Source organism: Melanostigma gelatinosum, assembly GCF_949748355.1.
Source record: "Melanostigma gelatinosum genome assembly, chromosome: 21".
NCBI classification, from domain to species: Eukaryota; Metazoa; Chordata; class Actinopteri; order Perciformes; family Zoarcidae; genus Melanostigma; species Melanostigma gelatinosum.
In genome coordinates, this window is record NC_136654.1 from 8,577,720 (window position 1) to 8,597,660 (window position 19,941).

General features: G+C 51.2%; 1 protein-coding gene across 1 annotated transcript in view; it reads left to right on the forward strand.

Moving 5' to 3' along the window:
• LOC306794521 (pancreatic secretory granule membrane major glycoprotein GP2-like) overlaps positions 1-17,831 on the forward strand; it is a gene marked incomplete at its 5' end in the record, with an annotated part of 115,315 nt that extends 97,484 nt beyond the window's left edge. The window contains 8 exons of the mRNA XM_079292628.1: positions 14,366-14,389; positions 14,925-15,044; positions 15,660-15,844; positions 15,940-16,100; positions 16,574-16,825; positions 17,008-17,167; positions 17,262-17,364; positions 17,464-17,831. Coding sequence (XP_079148754.1) covers positions 14,366-14,389; positions 14,925-15,044; positions 15,660-15,844; positions 15,940-16,100; positions 16,574-16,825; positions 17,008-17,167; positions 17,262-17,364; positions 17,464-17,555 — 1,097 coding nt within the window. The 3' untranslated portion in view covers positions 17,556-17,831. The remainder of the gene's footprint in view (positions 1-14,365; positions 14,390-14,924; positions 15,045-15,659; positions 15,845-15,939; positions 16,101-16,573; positions 16,826-17,007; positions 17,168-17,261; positions 17,365-17,463) is intronic.
• Positions 17,832-19,941: the final 2,110 nt, after the last annotated feature.

Below are 19,941 nucleotides of genomic sequence, written 5' to 3' on the forward strand. Positions count from 1 at the left end.
CAACAACAACTACAGCCCCAACAACAACTGCAGCCCCAACAACAACTGCTGCCCCAACAACAACAGCTGCCCCAACAACTGCTGCCCCAACAACGACTGCAGCCCCAACAACAACTGCTGCCCCAACAACAACTGCTTCCCCAACAACAACTGCTGCCCCAACAACAACTGCTGCCCCAACAACAACTGCTTCCCCAACAACAACTGCAGCCCCAACAACAACAGCTGCCCCAACAACAACTGCAGCCCCAACAACAACTGCTGCCCCAACAACAACAGCTGCCCCAACAACAACTGCAGCCCCAACAACAACTGCAGCCCCAACAACAACAGCTGCCCCAACAACAACTGCTGCCCCAACAACAACTGCTTCCCCAACAACAACAGCTGCCCCAACAACAAATGCTTCCCCAACAACAACTGCAGCCCCAACAACAACAGCTGCCCCAACAACAACTGCTGCCCCAACAACAACTGCTTCCCCAACAACAACTGCTGCCCCAACAACAACTGCAGCCCCAACAACAACTGCTGCCCCAACAACAACTGCAGCCCCAACAACAACAGCTTCCCCAACAACAACTGCAGCCCCAACAACAACAGCTGCCCCAACAACAACATCTGCCCCAACAACAACATCTGCCCCAACAACAACATCTGCCCCAACAACAACTGCAGCCCCAACAACAACTGCCCCAACAACAACTGCTGCCCCAACAACAACTGCTGCCCCAACAACAACTGCAGCCCCAACAACAACAGCTGCCCCAACAACAACTGCAGCCCCAACAACAACTGCTGCCCCAACAACAACTGCAGCCCCAACAACAACAGCTGCCCCAACAACAACTGCAGCCCCAACAACAACTACAGCCCCAACAACAACTGCAGCCCCAACAACAACAGCTGCCCCAACAACAACTGCAGCCCCAACAACAACTGCTTCCCCAACAACAACTGCAGCCCCAACAACAACTGCTGCCCCAACAACAACTGCTGCCCCGACAACAACTGCAGCCCCGACAACAACTGCAGCCCCAACAACAACTGCTGTCCCAACAACAACTGCTGCCCCAACAACAACTGCAGCCCCAACAACAACTGCTTCCCCAACAACAACTGCAGCCCCAACAACAACTGCTGCCCCAACAACAACTGCTGCCCCAACAACAACTGCTGCCCCAACAACAACTGCTGCCCCAACAACAACTGCTGCCCCAACAACAACTGCAGCCCCAACAACAACAGCTGCCCCAACAACAACTGCAGCCCCAACAACAACTGCTGGCCCAACAACAACTGCTGCCCCAACAACAACTGCAGCCCCAACAACAGCTTCAGCCCCAACAACAACAGCTGCCCCAACAACAACTGCTGCCCCAACAACAACTGCAGCCCCAACAACAGCTTCAGCCCCAACAACAACAGCTGCCCCAACAACAACTGCTGCCCCAACAACAACAGCTGCCCCAACAACAACTACAGCCCCAACAACAACTGTAGCCCCAACAACAACTGCTGCCCCAACAACAACTGCAGCCCCAACAACAACTGCTGCCCCAACAACAACAGCTGCCCCAACAACAACTGCGGTCCCAACAACAACTACAGCCCCAACAACAACTGCAGCCCCAACAACAACAGCTGCCCCAACAACAACTGCTGCCCCAACAACAACTACAGCCCCAACAACAACTACAGCCCCAACAACAACTGCTGCCCCAACAACAACTGCTTCCCCAACAACAACTGCTGCCCCAACAACAACTGCTTCCCCAACAACAACTGCAGCCCCAACAACAACTGCTGTCCCAACAACAACTACAGCCCCAACAACAACTGTAGCCCCAACAACAACTGCTGCCCCAACAACAACTGCAGCGCCAACAACAACTGCTGCCCCAACAACAACTGCTGCCCCAACAACTGCAGCCCCAACAACAACAGCTGCCCCAACAACAACTGCAGCCCCAACAACAACAGCTGCCCCAACAACAACAGCTGCCCCAACAACAACTGCTGCCCCAACAACAACTGCTTCCCCAACAACAACTGATGCCCCAACAACAACTGCTTCCCCAACAACAACTGCTGCCCCAACAACAACTGCTGCCCCAACAACAACTGCAGCCCCAACAACAACTGCTTCCCCAACAACAACTGCAGCCCCAACAACAACTGCTGCCCCAACAACAACTGCTGCCCCAACAACAACAGCTGCCCCAACAACAACTACAGCCCCAACAACAACTGTAGCCCCAACAACAACTGCTGCCCCAACAACAACTGCAGCCCCAACAACAACTGCTGCCCCAACAACAACTGCTGTCCCAACAACAACTACAGCCCCAACAACAACTGCAGCACCAACAACAACAGCTGCCCCAACAACAACTACAGCCCCAACAACAACTGCTGCCCCAACAACAACTGCTTCCCCAACAACAACTGCTGCCCCAACAACAACTGCTTCCCCAACAACTACTGCAGCCCCAACAACAACTGCTGTCCCAACAACAACTACAGCCCCAACAACAACTGTAGCCCCAACAACAACTGCTGCCCCAACAACAACTGCAGCGCCAACAACAACTGCTGCCCCAACAACAACTGCTGCCCCAACAACAACTGCTGCCCCAACAACAACTGCAGCCCCAACAACAACAGCTGCCCCAACAACAACTGCTGCCCCAACAACAACTGCTGCCCCAACAACAACTGCAGCCCCAACAACAACTGCAGCCCCAACAACAACAGCTGCCCCAACAACAACTGCAGCCCCAACAACAACTGCTGCCCCAACAACAACTGCTGCCCCAACAACAACTGCAGCCCCAACAACTGCTTCCCCAACAACAACTGCAGCCCCAACAACAACTGCTGCCCCAACAACAACTGCTGCCCCAACAACAACTGCTGCCCCAACAACAACTTCAGCCCCAACAACAACTGCTGCCCCAACAACAACTGCAGCCCCAACAACAACAGCTGCCCCAACAACAACTGCTGCCCCAACAACAACTGCAGCCCCAACAACAACTGCAGCCCCAACAACAACAGCTGCCCCAACAACAACTGCTGCCCCAACAACAACTGCTTCCCCAACAACAACTGCTGCCCCAACAACAACTGCTGCCCCAACAATAACTGCTGCCCCAACAACAACTACAGCCCCAACAACAACTGCTGCCCCAACAACAACTGCAGCCCCAACAACAACAGCTGCCCCAACAACAACTGCAGCCCCAACAACAACTGCTGCCCCAACAACAACTGCAGCCCCAACAACAACTTCAGCCCCAACAACAACAGCTGCCCCAACAACAACTACAGCCCCAACAACAACTGCTGCCCCAACAACAACTGCTGCCCCAACAACAACTACAGCCCCAACAACAACTGCTTCCCCAACAACAACTGCTGCCCCAACAACAACTGCTGCCCCAACAACAACTGCTGCCCCAACAACAACTGCAGCCCCAACAACAACAGCTGCCCCAACAACAACTGCTGCCCCAACAACTGCAGCCCCAACAACAACAGCTGCCCCAACAACAACTGCAGCCCCAACAACAACTACAGCCCCAACAACAACTGCAGCCCCAACAACAACTGCTGCCCCAACAACAACAGCTGCCCCAACAACAACTGCTGCCCCAACAACAACTGCTGTCCCAACAACAACTGCTGTCCCAACAACAACTGCAGCCCCAACAACAACTGCTGCCCCAACAACAACTACAGCCCCAACAACAACTGCTGCCCCAACAACAACTGCTGCCCCAACAACAACTGCTTCCCCAACAACAACTGCTTCCCCAACAACAACTGGAGCCCCAACAACAACTGCTGCCCCAACAACAACAGCTGCCCCAACAACAACTGCAGCCCCAACAACAACTACAGCCCCAACAACAACTGCAGCCCCAAAAACAACTGCTGCCCCAACAACAACAGCTGCCCCAACAACTGCTGCCCCAACAACGACTGCAGCCCCAACAACAACTGCTGCCCCAACAACAACTGCTTCCCCAACAACAACTGCTGCCCCAACAACAACTGCTGCCCCAACAACAACTGCTTCCCCAACAACAACTGCTGCCCCAACAACAACAGCTGCCCCAACAACAACTGCAGCCCCAACAACAACAGCAGCCCCAACAACAACTGCTGCCCCAACAACAACTGCTGCCCCAACAACAACTGCAGCCCCAACAACAACAGCTGCCCCAACAACAACTGCATCCCCAACAACAACTACAGCCCCAACAACAACTGCAGCCCCAACAACAACTGTAGCCCCAACAACAACTGCTGCCCCAACAACAACTGCAGCGCCAACAACAACTGCTGCCCCAACAACAACTGCTGCCCCAACAACAACTGCTGCCCCAACAACAACTGCTGCCCCAACAACAACTGCAGCCCCAACAACAACAGCTGCCCCAACAACAACTGCAGCCCCAACAACAACTGCTGCCCCAACAACAACTGTAGCCCCAACAACAACTGCTGCCCCAACAACAACTGCAGCCCCAACAACAACTGCTGCCCCAACAACAACAGCTGCCCCAACAACAACTGCGGTCCCAACAACAACTACAGCCCCAACAACAACTGCAGCCCCAACAACAACAGCTGCCCCAACAACAACTGCTGCCCCAACAACAACTACAGCCCCAACAACAACTACAGCCCCAACAACAACTGCTGCCCCAACAACAACTGCTTCCCCAACAACAACTGCTGCCCCAACAACAACTGCTTCCCCAACAACAACTGCAGCCCCAACAACAACTGCTGTCCCAACAACAACTACAGCCCCAACAACAACTGTAGCCCCAACAACAACTGCTGCCCCAACAACAACTGCAGCGCCAACAACAACTGCTGCCCCAACAACAACTGCTGCCCCAACAACAACTGCTGCCCCAACAACAACTGCAGCCCCAACAACAACAGCTGCCCCAACAACAACTGCAGCCCCAACAACAACTGCTGCCCCAACAACAACTGCTGCCCCAACAACAACTGAAGCCCCAACAACAACTGCAGCCCCAACAACAACAGCTGCCCCAACAACAACTGCAGCCCCAACAACTACAGCCCCAACAACAACTGCTGCCCCAACAACAACTACAGCCCCAACAACAACTGTAGCCCCAACAACAACTGCTGCCCCAACAACAACTGCAGCGCCAACAACAACTGCTGCCCCAACAACAACTGCTGCCCCAACAACAACTGCTGCCCCAACAACAACTGCTGCCCCAACAACAACTGCAGCCTCAACAACAACAGCTGCCCCAACAACAACTGCAGCCCCAACAACAACTGCTGCCCCAACAACAACTGCTGCCCCAACAACAACTGAAGCCCCAACAACAACTGCAGCCCCAACAACAACAGCTGCCCCAACAACAACTGCAGCCCCAACAACTACAGCCCCAACAACAACTACAGCCCCAACAACAACTGCTGCCCCAACAACAACTGCTTCCCCAACAACAACTGCTGCCCCAACAACAACAGCTGCCCCAACAACAACTGCTGCCCCAACAACTGCAGCCCCAACAACAACAGCTGCCCCAACAACAACTGCAGCCCCAACAACAACAGCTGCCCCAACAACAACAGCTGCCCCAACAACAACTGCTGCCCCAACAACAACTGCTTCCCCAACAACAACTGATGCCCCAACAACAACTGCTTCCCCAACAACAACTGCTGCCCCAACAACAACTGCTGCCCCAACAACAACTGCAGCCCCAACAACAACTGCTTCCCCAACAACAACTGCAGCCCCAACAACAACTGCTGCCCCAACAACAACTGCTGCCCCAACAACAACAGCTGCCCCAACAACAACTACAGCCCCAACAACAACTGTAGCCCCAACAACAACTGCTGCCCCAACAACAACTGCAGCCCCAACAACAACTGCTGCCCCAACAACAACTGCTGTCCCAACAACAACTACAGCCCCAACAACAACTGCAGCACCAACAACAACAGCTGCCCCAACAACAACTACAGCCCCAACAACAACTACAGCCCCAACAACAACTGCTGCCCCAACAACAACTGCTTCCCCAACAACAACTGCTGCCCCAACAACAACTGCTTCCCCAACAACTACTGCAGCCCCAACAACAACTGCTGTCCCAACAACAACTACAGCCCCAACAACAACTGTAGCCCCAACAACAACTGCTGCCCCAACAACAACTGCAGCGCCAACAACAACTGCTGCCCCAACAACAACTGCTGCCCCAACAACAACTGCTGCCCCAACAACAACTGCAGCCCCAACAACAACAGCTGCCCCAACAACAACTGCAGCCCCAACAACAACTGCTGCCCCAACAACAACTGCTGCCCCAACAACAACTGCAGCCCCAACAACAACTGCAGCCCCAACAACAACAGCTGCCCCAACAACAACTGCAGCCCCAACAACAACTGCTGCCCCAACAACAACTGCAGCCCCAACAACTGCTTCCCCAACAACAACTGCAGCCCCAACAACAACTGCTGCCCCAACAACAACTGCTGCCCCAACAACAACTGCTGCCCCAACAACAACTTCAGCCCCAACAACAACTGCTGCCCCAACAACAACTGCAGCCCCAACAACAACAGCTGCCCCAACAACAACTGCTGCCCCAACAACAACTGCAGCCCCAACAACAACTGCAGCCCCAACAACAACAGCTGCCCCAACAACAACTGCTGCCCCAACAACAACTGCTTCCCCAACAACAACTGCTGCCCCAACAACAACTGCTGCCCCAACAATAACTGCTGCCCCAACAACAACTACAGCCCCAACAACAACTGCTGCCCCAACAACAACTGCAGCCCCAACAACAACAGCTGCCCCAACAACAACTGCAGCCCCAACAACAACTGCTGCCCCAACAACAACTGCAGCCCCAACAACAACTTCAGCCCCAACAACAACAGCTGCCCCAACAACAACTACAGCCCCAACAACAACTGCTGCCCCAACAACAACTGCTGCCCCAACAACAACTGCTGTCCCAACAACAACTACAGCCCCAACAACAACTGCTTCCCCAACAACAACTGCTGCCCCAACAACAACTGCTGCCCCAACAACAACTGCTGCCCCAACAACAACTGCAGCCCCAACAACAACAGCTGCCCCAACAACAACTGCTGCCCCAACAACTGCAGCCCCAACAACAACAGCTGCCCCAACAACAACTGCAGCCCCAACAACAACTACAGCCCCAACAACAACTGCAGCCCCAACAACAACTGCTGCCCCAACAACAACAGCTGCCCCAACAACAACTGCTGCCCCAACAACAACTGCTGTCCCAACAACAACTGCTGTCCCAACAACAACTGCAGCCCCAACAACAACTGCTGCCCCAACAACAACTACAGCCCCAACAACAACTGCTGCCCCAACAACAACTGCTGCCCCAACAACAACTGCTTCCCCAACAACAACTGGAGCCCCAACAACAACTGCTGCCCCAACAACAACAGCTGCCCCAACAACAACTGCAGCCCCAACAACAACTACAGCCCCAACAACAACTGCAGCCCCAACAACAACTGCTGCCCCAACAACAACAGCTGCCCCAACAACTGCTGCCCCAACAACGACTGCAGCCCCAACAACAACTGCTGCCCCAACAACAACTGCTTCCCCAACAACAACTGCTGCCCCAACAACAACTGCTGCCCCAACAACAACTGCTTCCCCAACAACAACTGCTGCCCCAACAACAACAGCTGCCCCAACAACAACTGCAGCCCCAACAACAACAGCAGCCCCAACAACAACTGCTGCCCCAACAACAACTGCTGCCCCAACAACAACTGCAGCCCCAACAACAACAGCTGCCCCAACAACAACTGCATCCCCAACAACAACTACAGCCCCAACAACAACTGCAGCCCCAACAACAACTGCTGCCCCAACAACAACTGCTGCCCCAACAACAACTGCTGCCCCAACAACAACTGCAGCCCCAACAACAACTGCTGCCCCAACAACAACAGCTGCCCCAACAACAACTGCTGCCCCAACAACAGCTGCTGCCCCAACAACAACTGCTGCCCCAACAACAACTGCTGTCCCAACAACAACTACAGCCCAAACAACAACTGCTGCCCCAACAACAACTGCAGCCCCAACAACAACTGCTTCCCCAACAACAACTGCAGCCCCAACAACAACTGCTGCCCCAACAACAACTGCAGACCCAACAACAACAGCTGCCCCAACAACAACTGCTTCCCCAACAACAACTGCAGCCCCAACAACAACTGCTGCCCCAACAACAACTGCAGCCCCAACAACAACTGCTGCCCCAACAACAACTGCAGCCCCAACAACAACTGCTGCCCCAACAACAACAGCTGCCCCAACAACAACTGCTGCCCCAACAACAACTGCTGCCCCAACAACAACTGCTGCCCCAACAACAACTGCTGTCCCAACAACAACTACAGCCCAAACAACAACTGCTGCCCCAACAACAACTGCTGCCCCAACAACAACTGCTGTCCCAACAACAACTACAGCCCCAACAACAACTGCTGCCCCAACAACAACAGCTGCCCCAACAACAACTGCTGCCCCAACAACAGCTGCTGCCCCAACAACAACTGCTGCCCCAACAACAACTGCTGTCCCAACAACAACTACAGCCCAAACAACAACTGCTGCCCCAACAACAACTGCAGCCCCAACAACAACTGCTTCCCCAACAACAACTGCAGCCCCAACAACAACTGCTGCCCCAACAACAACTGCAGACCCAACAACAACAGCTGCCCCAACAACAACTGCTGCCCCAACAACAACTGCTGCCCCAACAACAACTGCTGTCCCAACAACAACTACAGCCCAAACAACAACTGCTGCCCCAACAACAACTGCTGCCCCAACAACAACTGCTGTCCCAACAACAACTACAGCCCCAACAACAACTGCTGCCCCAACAACAACAGCTGCCCCAACAACAACTACAGCCCCAACAACAACTGCTGCCCCAACAACAACTGCTGCCCCAACAACAACTGCTGTCCCAACAACAACTACAGCCCCAACAACAACTGCTTCCCCAACAACAACTGCTGCCCCAACAACAACTGCTGCCCCAACAACAACTGCTGCCCCAACAACAACTGCAGCCCCAACAACAACAGCTGCCCCAACAACAACTGCTGCCCCAACAACTGCAGCCCCAACAACAACAGCTGCCCCAACAACAACTGCAGCCCCAACAACAACTACAGCCCCAACAACAACTGCAGCCCCAACAACAACTGCTGCCCCAACAACAACAGCTGCCCCAACAACAACTGCTGCCCCAACAACAACTGCTGTCCCAACAACAACTACAGCCCCAACAACAACTGCAGCCCCAACAACAACTGCTGCCCCAACAACAACTACAGCCCCAACAACAACTGCTGCCCCAACAACAACTGCTGCCCCAACAACAACTGCTTCCCCAACAACAACTGCTTCCCCAACAACAACTGCTGCCCCAACAACAACTGCTGCCCCAACAACAACTGCTGCCCCAACAACAACTGCTGCCCCAACAACAACTGCAGCCCCAACAACAACAGCTGCCCCAACAACAACTGCTGCCCCAACAACTGCAGCCCCAACAACAACAGCTGCCCCAACAACAACTGCAGCCCCAACAACAACTACAGCCCCAACAACAACTGCTGCCCCAACAACAACAGCTGCCCCAACAACAACTGCTGCCCCAACAACAACTGCTGTCCCAACAACAACTACAGCCCCAACAACAACTGCAGCCCCAACAACAACTGCTGCCCCAACAACAACTACAGCCCCAACAACAACTGCTGCCCCAACAACAACTGCTGCCCCAACAACAACTGCTTCCCCAACAACAACTGCTGCCCCAACAACAACTGCAGCCCCAACAACAACTGCTGCCCCAACAACAACAGCTGCCCCAACAACAACTACAGCCCCAACAACAACAGCTGCCCCAACAACAACTGCTGCCCCAACAACAACTACAGCCCCAACAACAACTGCTGCCCCAACAACAACTACAGCCCCAACAACAACTGCAGCCCCAACAACAACAGCTGCCCCAACAACAACATCTGCCCCAACAACAACTGCAGCCCCAACAACAACTGCCCCAACAACAACTGCTGCCCCAACAACAACTGCAGCCCCAACAACAACTGCTGCCCCAACAACAACTGCTGCCCCAACAACAACTGCATCCCCAACAACAACAGCTGCCCCAACAACAACTGCAGCCCCAACAACAACTGCTGCCCCAACAACAACATCTGCCCCAACAACAACTGCTGCCCCAACAACAACTGCTTCCCCAACAACAACTGCTGCCCCAACAACAACTGCTTCCCCAACAACAACTGCTGCCCCAACAACAACTGCAGCCCCAACAACAAGTGCTTCCCCAACAACAACTGCTGCCCCAACAACAACTGCTGCCCCAACAACAACTGCAGCCCCAACAACAACTGCTTCCCCAACAACAACTGCAGCCCCAACAACAACTGCTGCCCCAACAACAACTGCAGCCCCAACAACAACAGCTGCCCCAACAACAACTGCAGCCCCTACAACAACTACAGCCCCAACAACAACTGCAGCCCCAACAACAACTGCTGCCCCAACAACAACAGCTGCCCCAACAACAACTGCTGCCCCAACAACAACAGCTGCCCCAACAACAACTGCTTCCCCAACAACAACTGCTGCCCCAACAACAACTGCTGCCCCAACAACAACAGCTGCCCCAACAACAACTGCTGCCCCAACAACAACTGCTGCCCCAACAACAACTGTAGCTACAACAACAACAGCTGCCCCAACAACAAATGCTGCCCCAACAACAACTGCAGCCCCAACAACAACAGCTGCCCCAACAACAACTGCAGCCCCAACAACAACTACAGCCCCAACAACAACTGCAGCCCCAACAACAACTGCTGCCCCAACAACAACAGCTGCCCCAACAACAACTGCTGCCCCAACAACGACTGCAGCCCCAACAACAACTGCTGCCTCAACAACAACTGCTTCCCCAACAACAACTGCTGCCCCAACAACAACTGCTGCCCCAACAACAACTGCAGCCCCAACAACAACAGCAGCCCCAACAACAACAGCTGCCCCAACAACAACTGCTGCCCCAACAACAACTGCTGCCCCAACAACAACTGCAGCCCCAACAACAACAGCAGCCCCAACAACAACAGCTGCCCCAACAACAACTGCAGCCCCAACAACTACAGCCCCAACAACAACTGCTGCCCCAACAACAACTGCAGCCCCAACAACAACAGCTGCCCCAACAACAACATCTGCCCCAACAACAACATCTGCCCCAACAACAACTGCAGCCCCAACAACAACTGCCCCAACAACAACTGCTGCCCCAACAACAACATCTGCCCCAACAACAACTGCAGCCCCAACAACAACTGCCCCAACAACAACTGCAGCCCCAACAACAACAGCTGCCCCAACAACAACTGCTGCCCCAACAACAACTACAGCCCCAACAACAACTGCAGCCCCAACAACAACTGCTGCCCCAACAACAACAGCTGCCCCAACAACAACTGCTGCCCCAACAACAACAGCTGCCCCAACAACAACTGCAGCCCCAACAACAACTACAGCCCCAACAACAACTGCAGCCCCAACAACAACTGCTGCCCCAACAACAACAGCTGCCCCAACAACAACTGCTGCCCCAACAACAACTGCTTCCCCAACAACAACTGCAGCCCCAACAACAACAGCTGCCCCAACAACAACTGCAGCCCCAACAACAACTGCTGCCCCAACAACAACAGCTGCCCCAACAACAACTGCAGCCCCAACAACAACTGCAGCCCCAACAACAACAGCTGCCCCAACAACAACTGCTGCCCCAACAACAACTGCTTCCCCAACAACAACAGCTGCCCCAACAACAACTGCTTCCCCAACAACAACTGCAGCCCCAACAACAACAGCTGCCCCAACAACAACTGCTGCCCCAACAACAACTGCTTCCCCAACAACAACTGCTGCCCCAACAACAACTGCAGCCCCAACAACAACTGCTGCCCCAACAACAACTGCAGCCCCAACAACAACAGCTTCCCCAACAACAACTGCAGCCCCAACAACAACAGCTGCCCCAACAACAACATCTGCCCCAACAACAACATCTGCCCCAACAACAACTGCAGCCCCAACAACAACTGCCCCAACAACAACTGCTGCCCCAACAACAACTGCAGCCCCAACAACAACTGCTGCCCCAACAACAACAGCTGCCCCAACAACAACAGCTGCCCCAACAACAACTGCAGCCCCTACAACAACTACAGCCCCAACAACAACTGCTGCCCCAACAACAACTGCTGCCCCAACAACAACAGCTGCCCCAACAACAACTGCAGCCCCAACAACAACTGCTTCCCCAACAACAACTGCTGCCCCAACAACAACTGCTGCCCCAACAACAACTGCAGCCCCAACAACAACAGCTGCCCCAACAACAACTGCAGCCCCAACAACAACTGCTGCCCCAACAACAACTGCTGCCCCAACAACAACTACAGCCCCAACAACAACTGCAGCCCCAACAACAACAGCTGCCCCAACAACAACTGCTGCCCCAACAACAACAGCTGCCCCAACAACAACTGCTTCCCCAACAACAACTGCTGCCCCAACAACAACAGCTTCCCCAACAACAACTGCTGCCCCAACAACAACTGCAGCCCCAACAACAACTGCTGCCCCAACAACAACTGCTTCCCCAACAACAACTGCTGCCCCAACAACAACAACAACTGCTGCCCCAACAACAACTGCTGCCCCAACAACAACAGCTGCCCCAACAACAACTGCTGCCCCAACAACAACTGCTGCCCCAACAACAACTGCAGCCCCAACAACAACAGCTGCCCCAACAACAACTGCTGCCCCAACAACAACAGCTGCCCCAACAACAACTGCAGCCCCAACAACAACAGCTGCCCCAACAACAACTGCTGCCCCAACAACAACAGCTGCCCCAACAACAACTGCTGCCCCAACAACAACTGCAGCCCCAACAACAACTGCTGCCCCAACAACAACTGCTTCCCCAACAACAACTGCTGCCCCAACAACAACTGCTGCCCCAACAACAACTGCTGCCCCAACAACAACTGCTGCCCCAACAACAACAGCTGCCCCAACAACAACTGCTGCCCCAACAACAACTGCAGCCCCAACAACAACTGCTGCCCCAACAACAACTGCTTCCCCAACAACAACTGCTGCCCCAACAACAACTGCTGCCCCAACAACAACTGCTGCCCCAACAACAACTGCTGCCCCAACAACAACAGCTGCCCCAACAACAACTGCTGCCCCAACAACAACTGCTGCCCCAACAACAACTGCTGCCCCAACAACAACTGCAGCCCCAACAACAACAGCTGCCCCAACAACAACTGCTGCCCCAACAACAACAGCTGCCCCAACAACAACTGCAGCCCCAACAACAACAGCTGCCCCAACAACAACTGCTGCCCCAACAACAACTGCTGCCCCAACAACAACAGCTGCCCCAACAACAACTGCTGCCCCAACAACAACTGCAGCCCCAACAACAACTGCTGCCCCAACAACAACTGCTTCCCCAACAACAACTGCTGCCCCAACAACAACTGCTGCCCCAACAACAACTGCTGCCCCAACAACAACTGCTGCCCCAACAACAACTGCAGCCCCAACAACAACTACAGCCCCAACAACAACTGCAGCCCCAACAACAACTGCTTCCCCAACAACAACTGCTGCCCCAACAACAACTGCAGCCCCAACAACAACTGCTGCCCCAACAACAACTGCAGCCCCAACAACAACAGCTGCCCCAACAACAACTGCAGCCCCAACAACAACAGCTGCCCCAACAACAACTGCAGCCCCAACAACAACTGCTGCCCCAACAACAACTACAGCCCCAACAACAACTGCAGCCCCAACAACAACTGCTGCCCCAACAACAACATCTGCCCCAACAACAACTGCTGCCCCAACAACAACTATAGCCCCAACAACAACTGCAGCCCCAACAACAACTGCTGCCCCAACAACAACTGCAGCCCCAACAACAACTGCTGCCCCAACAACTACAGCCCCAACAACAACTGCTCCCCCAACAACAACAACTGCGATATCAACATCAACAATTGTTGCCTCAACAACAACTGAAGAGGGTAAATCACTAACTGACTTTTGTTTTTGATGTTAGCAGAGCAGACTGATTGTTATCCAATTATATCTATGTGTTTGTTTTCATAGGTACGGTGACTCCTCAGACGACAGGTGAATTGAAGTTTCGATAATCTCTTCGTAATTTGTTCATGTTCTTAAAATGTCAGTCATACAGTTGCTGTAGTTATTACTTCAAGATTATACCAATTTCCCCTGGATTGCAGCTAATACCGCTGTTTATGATTGTTATATATATATATATATATCAGTGGCGGGCCATGTATTTTATACTTGGGCCATCAGTGCTGTCCTACTACAGTTGAACAACCTCCTAATAACCTCACTATTAGCCAGCGTGTCGGAATGCTTTCATTAATGGGCAATGCATATCGTCAAAATCAATGTAATTAAGACAATGACGAGAACAAACTCGCAAGAATCAGTCTCATATATGTAGAATAACATAAAACCCAAATGACGTGGCGCTCTGCTTTGCTGTGTGGTGAGTTTGCACTGGTCTTATGGACAGCCAAAATAATGAATGAGAGATAACATAACTTTACCATTTGTCCTACTTCTGGAAAAAGGTATTTTGTTACTTGTTTTTTCTGTTTCATCACTGATCCTTTCCCCACTATTTCCATAGCTGAGTCAGACCCCTGTGAACAGCTGAACTGCACAGAGTATGAGTGGTGTGGTAAGAAGCACGGTGTGTACGGCTGCTTCTGTGATGAGGACTACCATCGGCCCAACAATGAGAGCTACGGTGAGGCCAACTGTAAGATTAGTAGTAGATATTGCTTCATAGTACAACGGCATTGTTTGTGAAATATACACCAACGTAAGACCACGGAACAATAATATCCACTCAGGTGTCGGTTTATCATCGTTCTTTTGCCATAATATCCCATCCCAGAGCTTAGAACTCTGTTTGTGCACAACTGACGGCATGTGGAAGCTAAAGATTACGGTCTTGAAAAAAGTGCAACCTGCAACTTAAACCAATTCACTTTTAAATTCTGCGTCAATTTTAAATGAATTCAGCCAATCTGAATGGCACCCCTGAACAAATCTCAGCCAAGGCTCATGGGTACTGCAGTAATGTGAACCGTGCACAATGCCAAAATGAGAGACGAAACATGATTTCATGGAAACAGCGTTAAAATTATTTAAATGGTCAATATAAACCATGAGGATTGTTACAATATCTGTGAGTCACAACTCTGTGGGTTTGTCACTATGAGCAACACCTTTCAAATTACATATACGGTAGTTATTTAATACAGGAAAATATTGATGAGTGCAGATTTAACTATGAGGTTAGCTACAAACACTGCAGAATTGTTTTTAAAATCTCTCTCTCTCTCTCTCGCATACATAGACTCGTCCATCAGTTGTTCCAGTAGTTCAGGCACCATATCTTTGTCACGCTGCCAGCTATTTGAAGCTGGCTTCCACTCCAGCGCCCTCCACCTCCGAGATGACTCCTGCAAAGGGACTCTCCAGGACGGACGACTGGTGTTCCACTTTAACAATGACGACCAGCTGTGTGGGACAGCTCTCAGGGTACAGTCCATTTTAGACATTGATGTGCTACATCAGACATATTACAAGTACAAGCAACTTACTGAAGTTTACCATTTTTTCATTTGAATTTTAAGAGCAATGGAACCCATTTTATCTATGAGAACACCATCCAGGGTGACGTGGACCCTCATGCATGGCTAATCAACCGCCAGAGGAGCATTCAGTTGCGTTTCTGCTGTGAATACCATCTGACCCAGGCCCTGTCTATGGATGTGGGCATCAACCCTGTAGAGAGGTAACAATAACAACACCATCTACTTTACATGTTTTATGCTGACGTAATACAATTTCCACAATCCTTTTTATAGTGAACATATGTCCATAGTGATACATCATGACGTATGTTTCAATATTTATGTTTTCAATAACTACCATATTTAACAGTGCTACATCTGCACCTCAAACCTTTTTTAAGTACTTATCTTCTGTGACAGTGATGCTTGATGATGACAAAGACTGAAAATAGTTAGTTATAATTAAACCTTTGTTGTCATAAATCCACTACCCACATTCTGCACCCAATGCAATCAATAAACTTGCCATATAAACCAACAATACGAAGAAAAGTTAAAAGAAAAGAAAAAAAAACTGTTCCTGTTCTGTAATTGTGAATGTGTCAAAGATTGTCAACAATACGTTGTTCCCAAGAACAAGCCAGTGAATTGGTCCTTCTCAAGTGCAATCAACTTCTTTGTTGTTTTTTTGCAGCATTGTGAGAAAGAAGCTTCCATCAGGCCATGGACAGTATCTTACGAGAATGATCCCCTACCAGGACGCTGGCTTCCGCTATCCCCTGGCCAGTGGCAGGAACATAGAAATGGAAGTTGACCAGAGGCTATATGTGGAGATTCGGACAGAAGGAGTGGATGCAAGGCAGATCTCCACCATTATGGACTCTTGCTGGGCCACGCCAGTCAACGACGCCAGCTACCCTGTCCGCTGGGATCTCATACATGAAGAGTAAACAAGCTATTGCAACTTCATGTAGTTTAGCATTCTGATCACTGGTTCTTGATTACCCAGAAAATGATTTACTCTTGAAGGGCCCCTCTTCACTCGCTCCACCCTTCCTCACTTTCACAACTTAACCCTGTTTATTTTATAGTCCAGCTGGTAACATTGTAACCTCTATCTCCCTCCAGGTGTCCTAACCCAGCAGATGGTACAGTAGAGCTGGTTGCGAACGGCATCTCCACGGTGGCCCGATTCTCCTTCGAGATGTTCACCTTTAACAACTTTTCATCCATCTACCTGCACTGCCAGGTCCACCTGTGTCTTCTGAGACACAACAACTGCACTGCTGTAAGTGCTACTGTGTTTGTGTGCGTTCATAATGAGTTTGGATAGATTATCAAAAGGTGCATTAACAGAAACCTCCAATGTTGTTTTCCTGCAGCTATGCTACCCAGGCCACCACAACCGAGTTGCAAGGGACGTATCCCAGCATGCCATGATGCGCATCTCACTAGGACCACTTACCATGCCGCTCAATCGGAAAGGTAAAACCCTCTTACCTCCTCATGACTTTTGCTCTTTTGATAACACTAATCTTGATGCATACATTTTATGTACTCTAAACTTTAAATCTTCTCTTACAGCCAGAATGGTGAATCCGAACAGTGCCTCAGGCCAGTTGGCCTCACTGGTGACCCTGCTAGTCAGTTTGCTGACAGTCAAAACTCTGGTGTAGGGCGTTAAAAGATGATCCATATTCTAAAATCATACTCAACATATTCTCAACATACATTTACTTTTAGATTGTGTTTCTATTAGAGAGGCCTTTTACTTGTGTTGTGTTCTGTTTTGTGGTTTGCTGAAAATTGAAGTAATTCTGCTTTATAACCATAAATGTGTAGCATGCTGAAGCTGAAATCGCTTGCCTTTTGTTGTTTTCACTATATAAGATGTTTATCGAGTGTATCCTTAGTTTCTTTGTCGGGGTTCTAATCATTAGATTTCTATCATTTAAGAAGTAACCAACCATGTATAATGAAGGTTGAAAATATAAATAAATTTTCTCAATGCATGGAGTATGGATCTCATTTTCTATTGTCCTTAGAAGAAGGTTGTGTGGTTGCTGCAAGCTGCCAGCATCACTTAATAATTGAATCAACAATGACCGGGTTATGGCTTAATACCTGCAACCCACTGCAGTGTAATGAATTTTGCATTTACAAAGGATTTACACTCAATGAAATGCAAGATGTCTTTAATCTGAACATGAGGTTTGCATGCTTCTTTTAACATTCCCTCATTGACAAAATATAATTGAATTAACTGCCACATATAGCTAAAATCTTTAGACAACAAAGGAGTGGGAAAGAAAATTGAGCCAGGATCTAACAATAAATTGAAGGCACCGTGTCCTGCTCACTCTCACACACAACCAGCAGAGATGTGCAGCAACACATGAAAGTCATGTCACAAGGAAGGTCAATAAATGATCACATACATAAACAAAGAAATCTGATATGAACAGGGCCTATCTCTGTAATTATTTTTTCCAACAAAAATATACAAAATAATTGTTCTATTGTGCAGCTCAAGGTGGTGTCACATTGACATTTAGGAGGAAATTTCTTCCGAGAATAAAAATCAGTGTATCAATGAAGCAAGAGTGTTGCAGTAAAAAAACACATAATTCCCATAATTTACTACTGTTACGACCACATTAAAAAAATTTCTCTTGGTTTTGGAGGGGCAGGGGAGGATAGTTCGTCACAAAGCAGCAGACAAGATAACACCAGATTAACATGGACCAGGATGGGGTGAATGTTGGTTTGTTGTCTGCTGCAATTAATGAGCTTTACAGAATTCCCACTTCACTAGCTTAGGACCCCGTCTCAGCCGAGGGTGAACCTACGTTGATTATTTGGAGCGTTGCGGAATGGTTAGTGGAGATTAGCCCGTAGCGGTTTGGGGGAGGTTTAGTTGAGGATCCACTGCGGCTCCCGGGCCTTGCAAATCCCCATGTGGTATAGGAGGATGATGACTGTGGGGGGAGATAACCTTGGGTGGAATGGTTTAACAAGAGGGCGGGAGGGTGGGATGCGGAAAGCACGAGCCAGCTGAGGCTTAGAGTGGGTAGGTATTTGTAGGAGTGTGGCCGGAAGTGGGCGAGTGGCTGAGGCGTGGTCCTGCTCCTGAAATTCAGCTTAATCAATTGATTTACAATTCACTAGCTTAGGACCTCGCCTCAGCCGAGGGTGAACCTACGTCGATTATTTGGAGCGTTGAGGAATGGTTGGTGGAGATTAGCCCGTAGCGGTTTGGGGGAGGCTTAGTTGAGGATCCACTGCGGCTCCTGGGCCTTGCAGATCCCCAAAATAAGTCCTCCTGGAAGCAGGGTTGCCTGCCCGTGCGCGGGTCGATGAAGCTGGCGAGTGTAGTTGGTAGGCGTGGGAAGGTAGGTTATCGACGGTGGAGTTCTGCTGATCGATGGTCGGCAAGATTGAGTAAGGATTTATGGGTTTGAAGATGGCGTTGGATACGGCGGAACCGATGTTGGACGGGCGTTTGCAGGAGGGCGGATCTTCTGAACTTCTGGAATGAGAAACGAGAAAGCCATGGTGTTGTGGTGGCCCAGACGTGAGCTGCATCGAGAATGCGCCCTTGACTGATGGGTGTCGCAGCGTCATTTGATGATTGGGTAAACGACTAGGTTGTCAGGAGTTTAAGATATGGACTTGCTGGGCCATCCATGGCCCCACGTAATGGCTGCGGCTACTATTGGTCAGATTTCGTAGCATGAGGGGAAACGACTTGGCATTTGCTTGTGAGGTCCGAGGATGGTCTACGGCAAAACGTCGTCTGTCGTGGAAACCCCCCAAAGACGGCAGAGGGAGCGGCATCGTTGGGGAGCGGCATCATTGTGTTCACCGATTGTGTGGGTCCATTGCTGGAAGTGGACGGGGTGGGGGCACTGGCATCCCGGTGCCAGGTGTCCTGGTTACGGCAACTTGCTGTGGTTGCTGGAAGTAGGAGGCGGTGGGCACTGGCATCTCGGTGCCAGGTGCCTCGGCTAAGGCGACTTGCTGTGTTTGCTGGAGGTAGGCGGCGGAGGGCGCTGGCAACCT